This window comes from Aedes aegypti, chromosome 2 (genome assembly GCF_002204515.2).
Source record: "Aedes aegypti strain LVP_AGWG chromosome 2, AaegL5.0 Primary Assembly, whole genome shotgun sequence".
Classification (NCBI taxonomy): domain Eukaryota; kingdom Metazoa; phylum Arthropoda; class Insecta; order Diptera; family Culicidae; genus Aedes; species Aedes aegypti.
Genome location: NC_035108.1, coordinates 48,707,025 through 48,721,436, shown reverse-complemented (window position 1 = coordinate 48,721,436; position 14,412 = coordinate 48,707,025). Strand labels below are relative to the sequence as shown.

Here is a 14,412-nt window from a genome sequence, read left to right as displayed (position 1 = left end):
TTTTCGTTCACAACAGCAGCGCGGTGGTTCTGACGGTGGCAAACCGCGCGACGACTGGAAGGTTAATATGGACAAACGATCCACTTACCGCGTTGGTACACTTCCTCCACTGTACCTTATTGATCATCGTATTATACTGCAGTGAATCAGCCATCTATCAAAGCATTGCTGCATTGTTGCTCTTGACGATTTTCAGAACAATTCCTATAGAACTCTCAGAGTGTCAAGAATTTCTTGGCTGATTCAGAATGGCTGTAGACACTTCTGGAAGTAGTTCTTAGTTAGTTCTTGAAAAATAATTGCAACAAATTCCTACTGAAGTCTCTAAAGGGTCTCTACTTCAATGAAACGTTTCTAAACTTTCTGTTTTAACCAACTTGATCACTGAATTCTCATTTTTCCTTATTCTGCTTGCATTGAGTTCTGATGTAAAATTTTACAGGCTACAGAGAAACCTATACACTAAGACTATATCGAGTTACCCAACTAACATTTAGTGCAAATGTAAACATTCTCTAGGCCCTCCTTATACGGCTTTATGCTGAGTAAAGGCGCTGTACATACGAACGAAAGCTTCTATGCGATCCTTTTACCAACAAATCTGGCGAATCTACTCAGCTACTTTTAAGCTGTATTGGCAGCTCTTATTCATACCGATCATTGCTCTATCTCAACAGTTATACGACAAGTAGCTGTGTAACATCTTCGGAAGGCGCTTTCTCAACCATTTTGCAACTGTTGAATAATTATTATACAGCTTCGCTGTATTATCGATTAAATATTCATTCATATCATAAGTATCTGAATTTAATGTTCCCAACGTTAACCTGCCACCGCTTTGAATCGAACTCACGATCTCTGCATCCACAAGTCTCGACGCTGTCCTTGTTGCCACCACAGTCTATATCGAAAGGCAAAGAAAACACACCGTTTTGTTCTACATCGAAAACGGTTCACACAATATTTTATAATGATCGTTAAAGATGCCATAGCCGCACTTACACCACTTCATCAGGCTGCAAAAGGGTGCGAAACGTCAAACGCAATGTTTACATCCAACAAGCTGAATAGATGCGCCACAAGTTGTTGTTTTACAGCTTACTGCTGTATGCTCGCTGTATAACTGACGACAAAGCGCTTCTTAAATATATATTGAGCAGCATAACAAATCATATTGTATAGAAGCAGCCGGATTGATGATGGCGAGTTTTATTCCACATAATTAGGTTGCTATCTTTTACGGTGTTGAGTTACAGCTTAGTGAAAGCAGCAAAAGCGATAACTGACGAAATTTATTCAGCTAAGATTTGTAGCTGCAAAACGTTTGCGTTACAGCTGTATTAACGTCAATCGTTCTATTTTTGACAGTTTTCATTTTTTGCTGCGTTCGCTGCTTCAATTTAACTGTTATACAGCACAAAGCAAATAATCTTGGCTTATAGCGCTAAAATTGTTAGTTGGGTAAGCAGGCTCTTAAAGAATTTCGTCTCAGATTCCCCGAAGAAAAATGTAGTGATTTTATTTGTAATATTTTAGAGTTTCCTAGAGGGATCTCTCCTGAAATTCTCTGCCTCTAGATTTCTCTGTCAATTCTCCTAAAAATTCTTCCAACGATTGCTAAGAAAAATTTCTCCAGAATTTACTCCTGGAAATCCATGAGACCTCCAAACCTACTGCCTGCAGTAATTCCTCAGGTATTGTTTAAATTAGAAAGTAGAAATTTTTCTTAGCAGTGTCCCCCAGATATTTATTTCCACTAATCCCTCAACAAAACTCTCCAATTGTTACTACAGAAGATCTTCCAAAGATTTCCAAAGAATTTTTCCCGAGGACATTCACAAAGGTTTATTCCAGAGTTTTTGAAAAAAAGCTCCAAGACATTTCTTGATTGGATTTCTTCCAGAATTCCTTCAAGGAACCCAGGAGTAATATGAGGGGTTCTTCGAACAAAGGATAGATTATAGGAATTTTTAAAAGCATTTCATTTTAAGTATTCTCCAGCATTCAATCCAAATTGATTTACGCGTTATTCAACAATGCTATGATGCTTTGCTATATCCCAGCGGTGATAGTTTTCATCCATTCATTTGCTTAGAAACAAGGAGCTACACACTCGGTTACATGGCTTTTAGGGCGAGATCACAAGTTATGCGAGAAATGTTTCTCAAAACATTCCTATGCAATTTTCAAAAGTCTATTTAATCTTCCTAAACTTCCTGAAAAGTCTAGGAGTTCTTTCAGAGGTTCTTGTTGATTAAGGATTGCTTCAAAACTTACACTGGTTTTATCAGAGGTTACTTTAGGATTTTCTTCACAAATACTCCACGGATTTATTTTTCAGAAGAGTTTTCTTGGCATTTTTGTACATATAAGCAACGCATAACGCAAAAAGCGATTTCGTTATATGTACAATTGCCTGGGCATCATAATTGATTTTATTTACTCTTTAATTAATGTTTGAATCCTCTGAGCAGAATCTCAATACTTTTAAGTTAGTAGATGGAGTACCGTATACATTTTAATTCCGCTCCTAAATGCTTATCTTTGACAGATACGCGTTTTTCAACTACCACTTTCAGTCTTCTTCAGTGTCAGTTACTCGTATCCACTAGAGAGATACGAGTAACTAACACTGAAGAAGACTGCAAGTGGTAGTCAAAATACGCGTATCTGTCAAAGATAAGCATTTAGGAGCGGAATTAAAAGGTATACGGTACTCATCTACTTTTAAGTTTCTCTGATTTTATTTAGCTATTTTTCGAACTATTCAAGAAAAACGGAATTGCTAATGCGAATGAAGAAATTATGGATAGAATTGTCACCGAGATCAGAGATATACACTACTCGTAAAAAAACGGAATCACTTGAAAACGTATTGCAAGACTTGGCTGAATATTGCATCACTTCAAAACATACAAATTCATGAGGCTTTATCTCGAATTGCCGATTATCTAGAATTTAGGTCTTCAGCAAACTTGTTCAACAGTACATCCGGAAGGCAAACAGTTTGGTTTGAAATTTTTCCGCTAGTGGCGTTAGTAGCGCTGGTCAGAAAATGCAATTGATCCTTTTAAGCAAGTTCTATCTTGTGAATCACATGAAATAAAGAGTTCGAGTCTTCGGCAAATTTATTCAGAAAGTCAAGAACACTCGAAAGGCAAATAGTGTGGTGCGAGATCTTGCTGCTAGGTGGTGCTAGTGACCAGTGTTGTGAAAAACTCAATTTCTCACAACTCACGCTTGAGATTTTTCATGCGTGAGTTGTCAATCACGCAACTCAGCAGTCAAAAAATCACGGATGAGTTGGCTCACCTTTTTGACTCATTTTCTCGTATTTCCACAGTTTACTCACACTCGGCAATAATTTCTTGTTAGTCTGGTAAAATTATAGTAATCCTTTCTAACGTAATCAACAATATTCGGGTTTCACGAGTTTTGGCTGGGTTTTGCGACTGAATCATTTTTTACGGTTTGAGTTGATTGAGTTGATTTTGCATCAAAATCTCAAGCGTGAGATCTGCGAAGCAGATCTCTAATGAGTTTGCTCTCTCGGGAGAGCGAATTGATTGACATTTGAGTGCGAGTCTATCAACACAGCTAGTGACTGTACAAAATTGAGCATTTCAAGCAAATTCAGTCTTCTGATCCATACATGATAGAAAGTTTGAGTTTTCGGCATCAAAAAGAACATCCGCAAGGTAAACAGTTTGGTTCGAGATTTCACCGCAAGATGGTGCTAGACAGCATGTAAAGTTGAGCGTTTTAAGCAAGTTCTATCTTCTGAAACACATGAGATAGAAAGTTCGATTCTTCGACAAAGTTGTTCAGAAAGTCAAGAACATTCGGAAGGTAATCAGATTGATTCCAAAATGTTCCATTAGTTGGCGCTAGTCGGCATATTAAATTGAGGTTTTAAGCCAATAATATCCTGCGATCAACATGGGATAAAAAGTCTTATTCAATTATTCGAATATTTCAGGTCAGAATCACTTCATATCCAAGCTATTTAGGATTGATATTCTTCATGTTCAAGTGATTCAGGTCTGACTTACTTCATATACAAATGATTAAGATCTAAAATAACTTCATTTTCAAGTTGTTTAGGTCTGATTCACTTCTAATTTAAGTTATTCAGTTTTGTTTCTCTACATTTTCCAGTGATTCAGGTCTGAGGCCATTCATGTTAAAGTGGACTGATTCACTTTAACATGAATGATTTACAGATTTACTTCATTTCTGGTTGATTCGGTCTGATTCAGATCTGATTCAATTCATTTTCAAATTATTTACGACTTATATAATTCTGGCGATATAAATGTTTGAAATGCTCATATTTGTATGCTTACCAGCGCCACCTATCAGTAAAATTTGGAATTAAGTTGTTTATCTTCCGAATGTCCTTAACTTTCTGAAAAACATTGCCGAAGACTCGAACTTTCTATCTCATGTGGATCACAGGATAGAGCTTCCTTAAAACGCTCAATTTTCGATGCTTACTAGTGCTACGTAGCGGCAAAGTATTGAACTAAACTGTTTGACTTTTGGTTGCCTTTAACTTTCTAAACAACTTTGCCGAAGACCTGAACTCTATATCTTGTATGAATCGGAAGATAGAACAAGTCCAAATGCTCAATTTTATACGCTCACTAGCGCTACCTAGCAGCAAATCTTAGAATCAGATTGTTTACCTCCCGGATGTTCTTGTCCATCTGAACAAGTTTGCCGAAAACTCGACGTTTCTCTCTCATGTGGATCACAAGATAGAGCTTGCTTGAAATGCTCAATTTTACAAACACACTAGCGCCGGATGTCTTGACCTTCTGAACAAGTTGGCTGAAGACCGCTTCTTTGCAAACAATAATGGTGTTGCAATACCGTAATTTCGGGTGAAATTGATCACTTTTCACTGTTTTCCATGTCTGTTTCCTATGATGTTGCCAATTGCAAACAACTTAATGCAGGAAAACAAGTACGACGGTGAGCCTCATTGGTTTATATACTCAAATTGTCATACAGTTGTGATTTTAGTGCTGAAAATCGTCTCTAAAATAAAAAAATCAAGGAATTTCATTTCGGGGTGAAATTGATCACCTGTCAAAACAATGATTGTTAGTTTTGAATACAACTTAACTTATTTAATTTGGGCCTCCTGAATCTAAATATGCTTGCCAAATTCCTAACAATGCAAATTTTATGAAAATAATAAACAATTAATTTCCAACAATACCGCAGAAAACGCCTAAATGTAGGCAATTTCCGAAGGAATATTCTGAAATCCATAAAAAATTCAATTATTACAACAAAATGAACAAATTGGTACGAATTTTGATGATAAAATTCGTTTTGGGGATATATTTCCAGCATCCTTACAAATTTTCAAGTTTACACCATGTTCAAATCCTTGTTTAAAACTATAAGTTTATTGATGTCTGGCAATACCACACAAAACACGATTATGGAATTTTCTATTATTTTCATAGAAATAAACATTCCTTAACACAAAAAGCTTCACAACATGCAATTCGACAATAGTTAAGACGAACAACGTTCATTTACATAGGTTGCATTGATTTCTGTCCTCTATTAGAGGGAAATAAAATCGTGTGACACAGTGATCAATTTCACCCTACTGATCAATTTCACCCGAATTTACAGTACTTCTTTCAACGAGTTGCATGCAACGCATGCATGCAAAAACTTTAGCAGTCTCTAAAAAAAAAATCGACAAATTTAGAGTCGAACCGCTCGAAAGTCTTGTACCGTTTTGCCTCGAATTCCGGACACCTAAGAAGAAGTGTAGCTATAAACTTGAATTTTATCAGCAAATTCGTATGTATCTTCAAGCTATAACGTAATTTTACAACGATCATAGTTTCTTGTTTGCTATAATGTAAAGAAAATCTCAATATATGACGCAAATTTCACTAAAATAAATCAAAATCCACGATATGTCTTGCTTAGAAGTCCGTTATAAAGCTGGTTCAAATTCCGGACATTTCTATTTAACTGAAATGCTCATAAAATAAATGAATATTTCAGTCAAATGGAATTTTGCGTACTCTATCTAAGACACTTTCACTAGTTTTAGGTTCAGTCAAATTCACTATTATGGAAATGATGTGAAATATGAGGGTTTACACAACACTTATCCATTACGGCAATTGGTATCACGACATGCAACATCTATTATATAACAGGTCATATTTTTTACGAATAAATATACCAAAACGAATGGCACCATTTGAGTTTTTCACTTGAGGGTTCCAGGGAATATTTCTGAGACCATCAAATAGTTATTTTTGATTATTTTGGTTGAAATCAATGTGAATTTTGTTCCACAATTACGGCTGTCCGGGTTTGAAGCAGCTGATAATCATGCTTCGTAATCCGGACATTAGTATTTATCTAGAAACAGCTACATTTTATCACGTTTATCCAGTAAATTTCACTCATTTTTAATGAAAATACAAAACAAAAGAAGCATTTAAACATAATGCAAAGTTTATTCCGAGATTGAACGGCTTTAAACTGTTTGTTGAACAAATACTTGAACGTAGTATCCATTTCACTATCTTGATAATAATTTGGGACAATGGAAATTCACGGCAAAATTCCTGAAATTTCGCGGCTCTGCCGCGGTACCAAAATTTTGCTATATTTTACACAAAAATACACATTTTCAGTGAAAGTAGCCTTGATATGTGTGAATTTTGCAGATTTTAATTAAATGTAGTTTTTATTTTATGTTTGATGAATGCCTTCGACTGTGATGACTGAGCTCTTTCTATGTTTTATCGGCTCTATCAGTCTTAAGGCAGCTAAGACGACTTTTGCTTCTACTTATCCGACGTTTCGGCGTAGGGGAACTGGGTGTAAAATGCGCCGTTGGGGTAAAACGCGCCACCCTTGTTTTGAACGAACTACGTGCTTTGGGACGCTGTTTTTCCCCCGAAATAATGGAAAATGTATCAAAATGCTTCTCTATATATATTTTTAAGTGTTTTCCTGGTAAAAATCGTAAAAAACTCGAAAAAACGTTCGCTGTTTTCGTTGTAATTTTGTGTTTTTTTTTTTTTCTAGGCCATTTTTCAGGCCGATAAGCAACAAAATTTTTGAAACTATCACCGAGAATTGACTTGTGCGCTCCCATAGTTTGTATTTTATGCAAAAAAAAAAGTGTTGAATCTATCCTTAAAAAGCGTATTGAAGGACTTAAACTTTAATCAACTCGTGGGGCAAAACGGCCACACCTATTTCATAACACCAAAACAGCCGTTTGAATTCAAATTCCAGCAAACGTTATGCCAAGCTGTAGTTACGTGCCAATTTGAACCTTACAAATGCACATTCTTCGGATCAGCATCTATACTATAACACTGCGGAACACGTTTTTGTCTTAAGCACCAAAATATCGCTATTTACTAAATTAAGGGCTGTTGAAACCATTGCCGTTTCCAAAAATATTATAGCACGTCTAGTTTTTGAGATATTGACTGTTGAAAATGCAAAATTCTAATATTTCAGACAACTTGCATGCAAGTTTGCCAGCTTGTATGGCAAATTATTCGCTTAATTTGCCACAGAATTCAAACTTCAAGTGTATTACAAGTATTATAAACAAAGTTCATAATACTTTCGATGCTCAAAAGTTTTTTTTTATTTTTTTCTAAAAATATTGTATTTTGCCATATAAGAGAAACGAAGAATTTTGTATGGAGACTGCAAGCATGTTGTAAAAATCGATTAAATCTAAAATGAATCGTGCATTTTGAACCAAATAACATTTGAAATAAAAGTTAAAGTCATATATTGCATGTTTGGTGCATTAGATCGCAAAAAAGTATGCTGAATTATACTTCAAATTACACGTAAACATCAATGAAAACCATGTTTTATACAACTTTAGCGACTTTTAGCTGAAAATTGTGACGTGCTGGAAAATTTCTGAGAACGGCATCAGATACAGTAACTCAAATCTACAAGATACACATAATTCGATCCTTGAGACACGCAAACATGTCATTTTTGTTACGCTGTGTAATCGAACAATAACATCTGATTAAACGCCCTGTATGCAACGTATTTGCAAGCATTATTGCGCATGCGTGCGCGCGAACGACTAACGCCGAGATCAGGTGGCGCGTTTTACCCCGCAAAAAATAAAAATGCAGATAAGCAAGCATTTTATAAAAAATGATTTATTAACTCCTGAAATAAGAAAATGGCTAGCTATTTCTACTATTTGATAGAAAACATGTTTGTCTATGAGATAATGAATAAAAAAAGTTTTATAATAATGTTCTTCATAGTTTAAACCGCTTCTTTCCTTAGAGGGCGCATTTACCTTATATTTCGCCTTCTTAATGGGGCAGGATTCGTCATTGATTTCGGAATTTTCAAAAGCAGTTTTTTCGTTCAAAATCAAGAAAATTCACATGAAAATGTGTTCACTGTATTCTATTCTCCAACCGAAACACAGTGAACACATTTTCATCGAATAATTTTTAGATTTTGACAAAAAAAAAACTGCTTTTGAAGTTTCGATGATGGCGATGATTACGATGACGGAGCGTTGAGCGTTAAAGAGTTTAGAGGCTGCGTTTTGTTGTGTGTGGCAAGACACCAATACACACAACAAAACGCACAAATTTGGAATTTGGAATTTCATAAATTTCGCGGCGAAGGCCAAATTTCACAGAATTCGCGGCTTCCGCGAAATCGCGAATTTCCATTGTCCCTAATAATAATGTTATCCATCATATTTAACTCACCAGAAACAGAAGCATGGAACGAGCTCACCAGCAGCCTAAATTGTTCAGCAAGAAGCAGCGAAGCTAAACGTGAACATGAAACTAAACTTTCACTCCGGCGATGCCGAAAACAAATTCGGTTGCTTACGCTTTATGAGGCTTTATGAATTACCAAAAAGCTTAAAATACGAAGATCGGGAATGCTGGCCAATTATTTCTTCAGATTAAACATAATTAGCGGCACAAGTCGGCAAGTGTGTCGGTCATCTTTGAACTCCGAAACTTAAGATTAAGTAAAAAAATCCTAAAGAGCATTTCAGTTAACTTTTCATAATTCGGTATTAAATTTCACTATATCGAGTTGTAGCATAATAAGTGAAAGCTGGATTTCATGGCTATTTCGATGGTCCCTACAAAATAGTTGCACTGATTTTGTGTTCTTGGTGGTCCCTTCAATATCGGGCTATGCAAAGTTGACTGTAGTAACATTGAATTTTGATCTTATATGCATGTTGCATATATTTTTGATCTTCTATGCATTTCAGAAAATATATCACGAATGGAAAACAAATTTCAATGAAACACTAAAATTTAATAATTTAATTATCATAAAGCTTCTAACTTTAAAGATGTTATCATTCACATGGACGGAAACTGTATTACGTTGAAACATGATCGCTCAAAACGTGCCCAATATTTGCGGTTCTGGCTGCGGCATCACTACCGTTGAAGCAATGAGCGGTTTAGTCTGAAATCATATAAGAAAGCAAAATGCATACATTTAGGCACACTTGGTATAGATGGCTGCATTCATGGTATTTTCCAAACTGAGTCAAATAAGCTTGCATCGAAAAGAAAACTAATTAATTGGAAAATATTCATTCACTTACATGTCCCGTTTTAAAAATCAGAACTTTGATGAACGAGTTCTCTGGCGTCAAATCTACCGGGGCGAGTCCATCGCTCGGATCAGTCACCACCGTAACTTTGAAGTCCAACTTTAGTGGTGCTCCCGGTACCAACATCGGCAGCTTCAAATACGGACGATCCGCTAAATAATGACGATGATCCGCCTGAATTAGCACATTCAATCCACTGGCTTCCTTCCGGGCTGATATATTTTCCAAAACCAGATACAGCTTGAACACCGGTCCCAATCCCAACACTTCCGCAGCCATTTTGATCGGCGCCAATCCAACGTCCCCACTGACGTTGCTATCAGCCGAATTTATGACGTCCACCGTGGCCCTGGCCGCCGTCAACCGCATTCGCCACAACTCGGACTGAAACGAATTATGAATCGCAGCTGCATGTTCCTTCTCCCTCAAGGTCTGTTCCACGAAGATCTTCGTCTTCTTCGGGATCTGCAGGCTCCCAGATGCCTCTTCACTGGCTGTCTTTATATCGTAGATATTATCCGTGGTCGAAAACTCGGCCGTTCGCTTCAGGATTTTCACGATCAGTGACCCGTCGGAAGTGACCAGGATCAGTACGTGCTCCTCCTGACCCAGACGGCCAAAGGTCATTGCCGACACAGTCTCCGGAGCGTAGAACTGATCAACCAGCTTCTTCTGACAGTAGAACTGTACCAATCCACCGCGAAGCGCCACACAGACCAAGCTAATACCGAGATGCGGCAACGGGACCGGAGTCATGCAAACCGCCGGCTGTGGCAACGTTACCGACCAGAGCTTTTTGCCCTTCTTCGAGTAGCACAGAAGGTAGTTGTTCATGCAAACGACTACGATCGTTTGGTCGATCGGCAGCAGTGCCAAACCGGCGGAAGGATATTCCAGCTTGACGATATGCTGACCCACGGGCCATCCTTTGCGCAACAAGCACAGATAACCTTCGCGGGTAGAGATCACCAGGCGAAAGTCGACATCATACTGGCCGGTGGCCGAGATCATGCTGGGTGTCCCTTGATAGTTGCACGCCCGGGCTTGATGCAGCACCACGAATGCTTGCGTGTCCAGTATGAAGATCTCACTGGACTCAACGGCCAAGATCAAGCATGATGCCGATTTGGAGTCGTTTGCAACTTTCTTGATCGAAACCATTGCAGTGATGGTCGAGATACGTTTCAGCTTGTTGTCGGATGTGGTGGTGGAGTTATGGATGAACGATTCGCGTTTGTCTTCAGGGAGGCTCAGAAGTTGTTGGGATTGTTCGGTGAGCTGAGACAACTGCAGGGTGCGTAGATTGTCAATCAGTTTGTCCACGTTTTCCGGACGAGCGGTTTGAAGTTTGTGCCAGGTGTCAACTTCAAGCGGATCGATGTCCATTTCTGGAACGGTGTACTTGTAATAGGGTTTCATGTTCCGATAGAAAAGGACGTAAGAGGAAATCGCTACGGCGATGACTTAAAAGAGAAATTAAGCATTAGACAATGAAATATGTTAAACTGAATTAGTCTATACTAGGAATCCTGGGTTCTGGCTCGTCCAAGTAGAAACATTCCACTGAGGAAGGAATCTCCGGAAGGTTCTGCTCGCTAGTGAGGTTAGTTCCCTTGTAAACTTTGAGTTTGGGTTTAGCGTCAAAATCGAACAGCGGAACGTCAACGATGACCAGTTGGTAGTAGTTGTCATTCTTCAAGTCGCAGAGGGACATGCAGGATGGTAGCGTATGGAGTGCAGCAGTTCCATCGCACTGCGCATCCAGCCACTTCTCAGTGGCTTTAGTTTTGCTGAAAGGAAACATCATACTTTTACAAATAAAGCATAGCATTTTGTTTTGATTTTGTGATTTGGAGTAAATTTATGTTGCGAATAAAGATTCGTAAGCACGAAGCTCACCAGAACACGTAGTTTTTTTTTTTTGTAACCTAAATTTTGATTAGTAAAATTGACACATAATAATATATAAACGTCAAGGCATTCAAAAAACTACTCGGTTTCGTTTAAGATTTTGATCCGATACTGAAATGTGGTTCATAGCCTCTTGTCTAATACATATATCGTGTCCGTTTTAGTCCGTAATAAAAATCGCAGTACGAATAAACTTGAGGAGATCCAGATAAACTCCGTCAAAACCAAGTGAAACTCTTTCATCAATCCGAATGAATTCAGCAATGACAATATAGAAGAGAGCTTATCAGCAATTACGAAGGCAATTCCAATAGAAATCTGAAATATACTTCATCAGTAGTTTGAAGAAGATTTTAATAGGAGTCTATTGGAAATTCCTTCAAATGGATGCCATTTTGGAATACAAAGTACCAAGAATCTTCATAATATTTTGGAAGAAATGTGAAGAACATTCTGTATATCTTTAGGGAATGCTCTGAGGAAAAAACGGAGACATTCATCATCCTAATCCAAAGTAATTTATATCCAAAACTCGAGAGAAACTGATTTCCGAGGAGAAATTTGGAGGGAATTCAGTTAAGAATCTTGAGATGATTGCACTGCAAATGACATTTGGCATGAATTCAAAAAAGAACCAAGGATGTAGGGTGCAAAGTTACTTGGGCACTTCCATGATTCACTTTGGCAAGGGGTATTTTTCTCGGCCGAAATATCTTTTTACGAAATATCTGCACTTACATACGATGCATATTGTGGCCAAATATGAACTCAGGGGGGCCTTCCTTAGCCGAGTGGTTAGAGTCCGCGGCTACAAAGCAAAGCCATGCTGAAGGTGTCTGGGTTCGATTCTCGGTCGGTCCAGGATCTTTTCGTAATGGAAATTCCCTTGACTCCCCTGGGCATAGAGTATCATCGAACCTGCCACACGATATACGAATGCGAAAATGGCAACTATGGCAAAGAAAGCTCTCAGTTAATAACTGTGGAAGTGCTCATAAGAACACTAAGCTGAGAAGCAGGCTCTGTCCCAGTGAGGACGTTAATGCCAAGAAGAAGAAGAAGATCCTCTAGAATTGTAGTAGAATCTTATCCGAGCACAGTGGCGCATGGCCGGACAAAACCTCAAAAATTCATGTTCTCCAAATCGTTTGTTCATATTTTCCATACATTTCTATACTATTAAGTGACGATTTCTCAAAATTTGGGATTGATCTGTTTTGTTTTCAATTTTTGGCAGCAACGTAAGTGCGGGAAAGTCAGCAAAATTGGACTGCTGGCTATGCTTCCTAGATGTTTGGTGTCTTCGACAAAATATTTTGGAATTATTTCTACTACATCTCGACTCATTCAGAGTTGGACTAGATAAGTTATAATTGATCTAGATCAGTTGTATCTCTTGATACGAGCGTCCTAGCTAAAAATTGTCTTCAACATTGTTGCTTATTGATACATTTTTGACATTTCATTTGAAGACACTTTTGCTCTATCGTGGATGACGCTACGTGACACTTTATCAAAAAAAAAAAAACATGCGGAGAATAAGAAGTGGACTTACATCGGACTTTCTTGTAGGATCAAATGCCTTTTTCTTACTTTTTAGCTTATGAGTTCTCAGATCAAATTTATTTACTAGAAAAAAAAATTGATTCCAAATGGGAGATTGATCATTTTATCTGTTTTTAACTCAAGAGGTTTAGAAAAAACTATATGCACTTTAAAAAATACGCAGTGTTTTATTTATTTATTTCATAGCATAAGTGTTATTACCTCTTTTCTATTAATGAAAATCTATCCAATACGGCTAATTTTTCAAAATTTCTCATAACCAAAAATTCGTGATTTCTATTGAATTAAAATTACAAACGATACACCAAATTTTGCGCCAAACATATTAAGATTTAGAGGTGGTTCAAGCATTTTGTAGTTGAATTTTCAAATTTGAAAATATAGTCTTCATTACAGTTTACAAAAATTTGTTATTTTTCATCCAATTTCTTATCTTTAAGCACCATTTTGTTATAAGTTAAATTTATGATAAGTTTTAAGAGCAACAAATTTGTCTTAAATTACAACTATTGTACATTATAAATAGGATCTTTATATTTTAATAATATAAATTCTTAGGAATTAAATCAAACTAAGGAATTTTCACATATTTTTATCAAAACTGCAAGCTGATATGAATTAAAGCCCAACTTTTCTTTCTTCGCGATAATGAAACTAATGTTTTTTACTAACCGTAGACAAAAATTCAGCTGCCGCTTCATGAGTTATTCAAGATTTTGTAAATCACTGCTTTTGAACTATTTTCGCTAAAAGTATCTTTCAATCTGATAACTTTGCTTGTTAATTATGTTAATTTCCTTTGTTATTGTTAAGCTTTGAAAACTCGATGACAAAATTATTGAATTTTTTTTTTATTTCATGGGAAAAATTCTGTGACAAAAATTACTATTTTAGCTGGCTACACCCATTCTTATAACTATCATGGAATTTCAGAGAAAATTACTATATCTGTAGTACATCCCACCATCCTTTCTGGTATTTTTTACAGAAATCTTTCTCGTTAATCTGAGTTCTAATACATGATAAAATCATGCGCATTTGTGGTCTGCTGAAAATTGTCGGTGCGAGCGCTTAAGTTAACCCCCTAAATTGGTAGATTCTACCGCACAATTTTTTTTGCGTGTACTTATCAATGACAAAGTATATTGGCATAATTTAAAAGCAAAGTTTTCACATGTTTTTTAATGTTTTTTATTTTTATAAAGTGCCATTCAGCGCTTTTCACGTCATTGATAGATCATAAGCGCCTTCAGCAGAAATGTCAAAAATGCCTCAAGGGAACCCAA

At 37.0% G+C, this 14,412-nt stretch overlaps 1 protein-coding gene across 2 annotated transcripts in view; it reads right to left on the bottom strand.

Moving 5' to 3' along the window:
* Window positions 1–9,295: 9,295 nt before the first annotated feature.
* The window catches only part of LOC5571688 (Bardet-Biedl syndrome 1 protein), a 47,402-nt gene continuing 42,285 nt past the window's right edge, over window positions 9,296–14,412 (bottom strand). For both annotated transcript variants that reach the window (XM_021840782.1, XM_021840783.1), the window contains exons 2-4: window positions 11,171–11,439; window positions 9,641–11,112; window positions 9,296–9,498 (exon numbers count right to left, since the gene is read on the bottom strand). In XM_021840782.1, coding sequence (XP_021696474.1) covers window positions 9,430–9,498; window positions 9,641–11,112; window positions 11,171–11,439 — 1,810 coding nt within the window. In that variant the 3' untranslated portion in view covers window positions 9,296–9,429. The remainder of the gene's footprint in view (window positions 9,499–9,640; window positions 11,113–11,170; window positions 11,440–14,412) is intronic.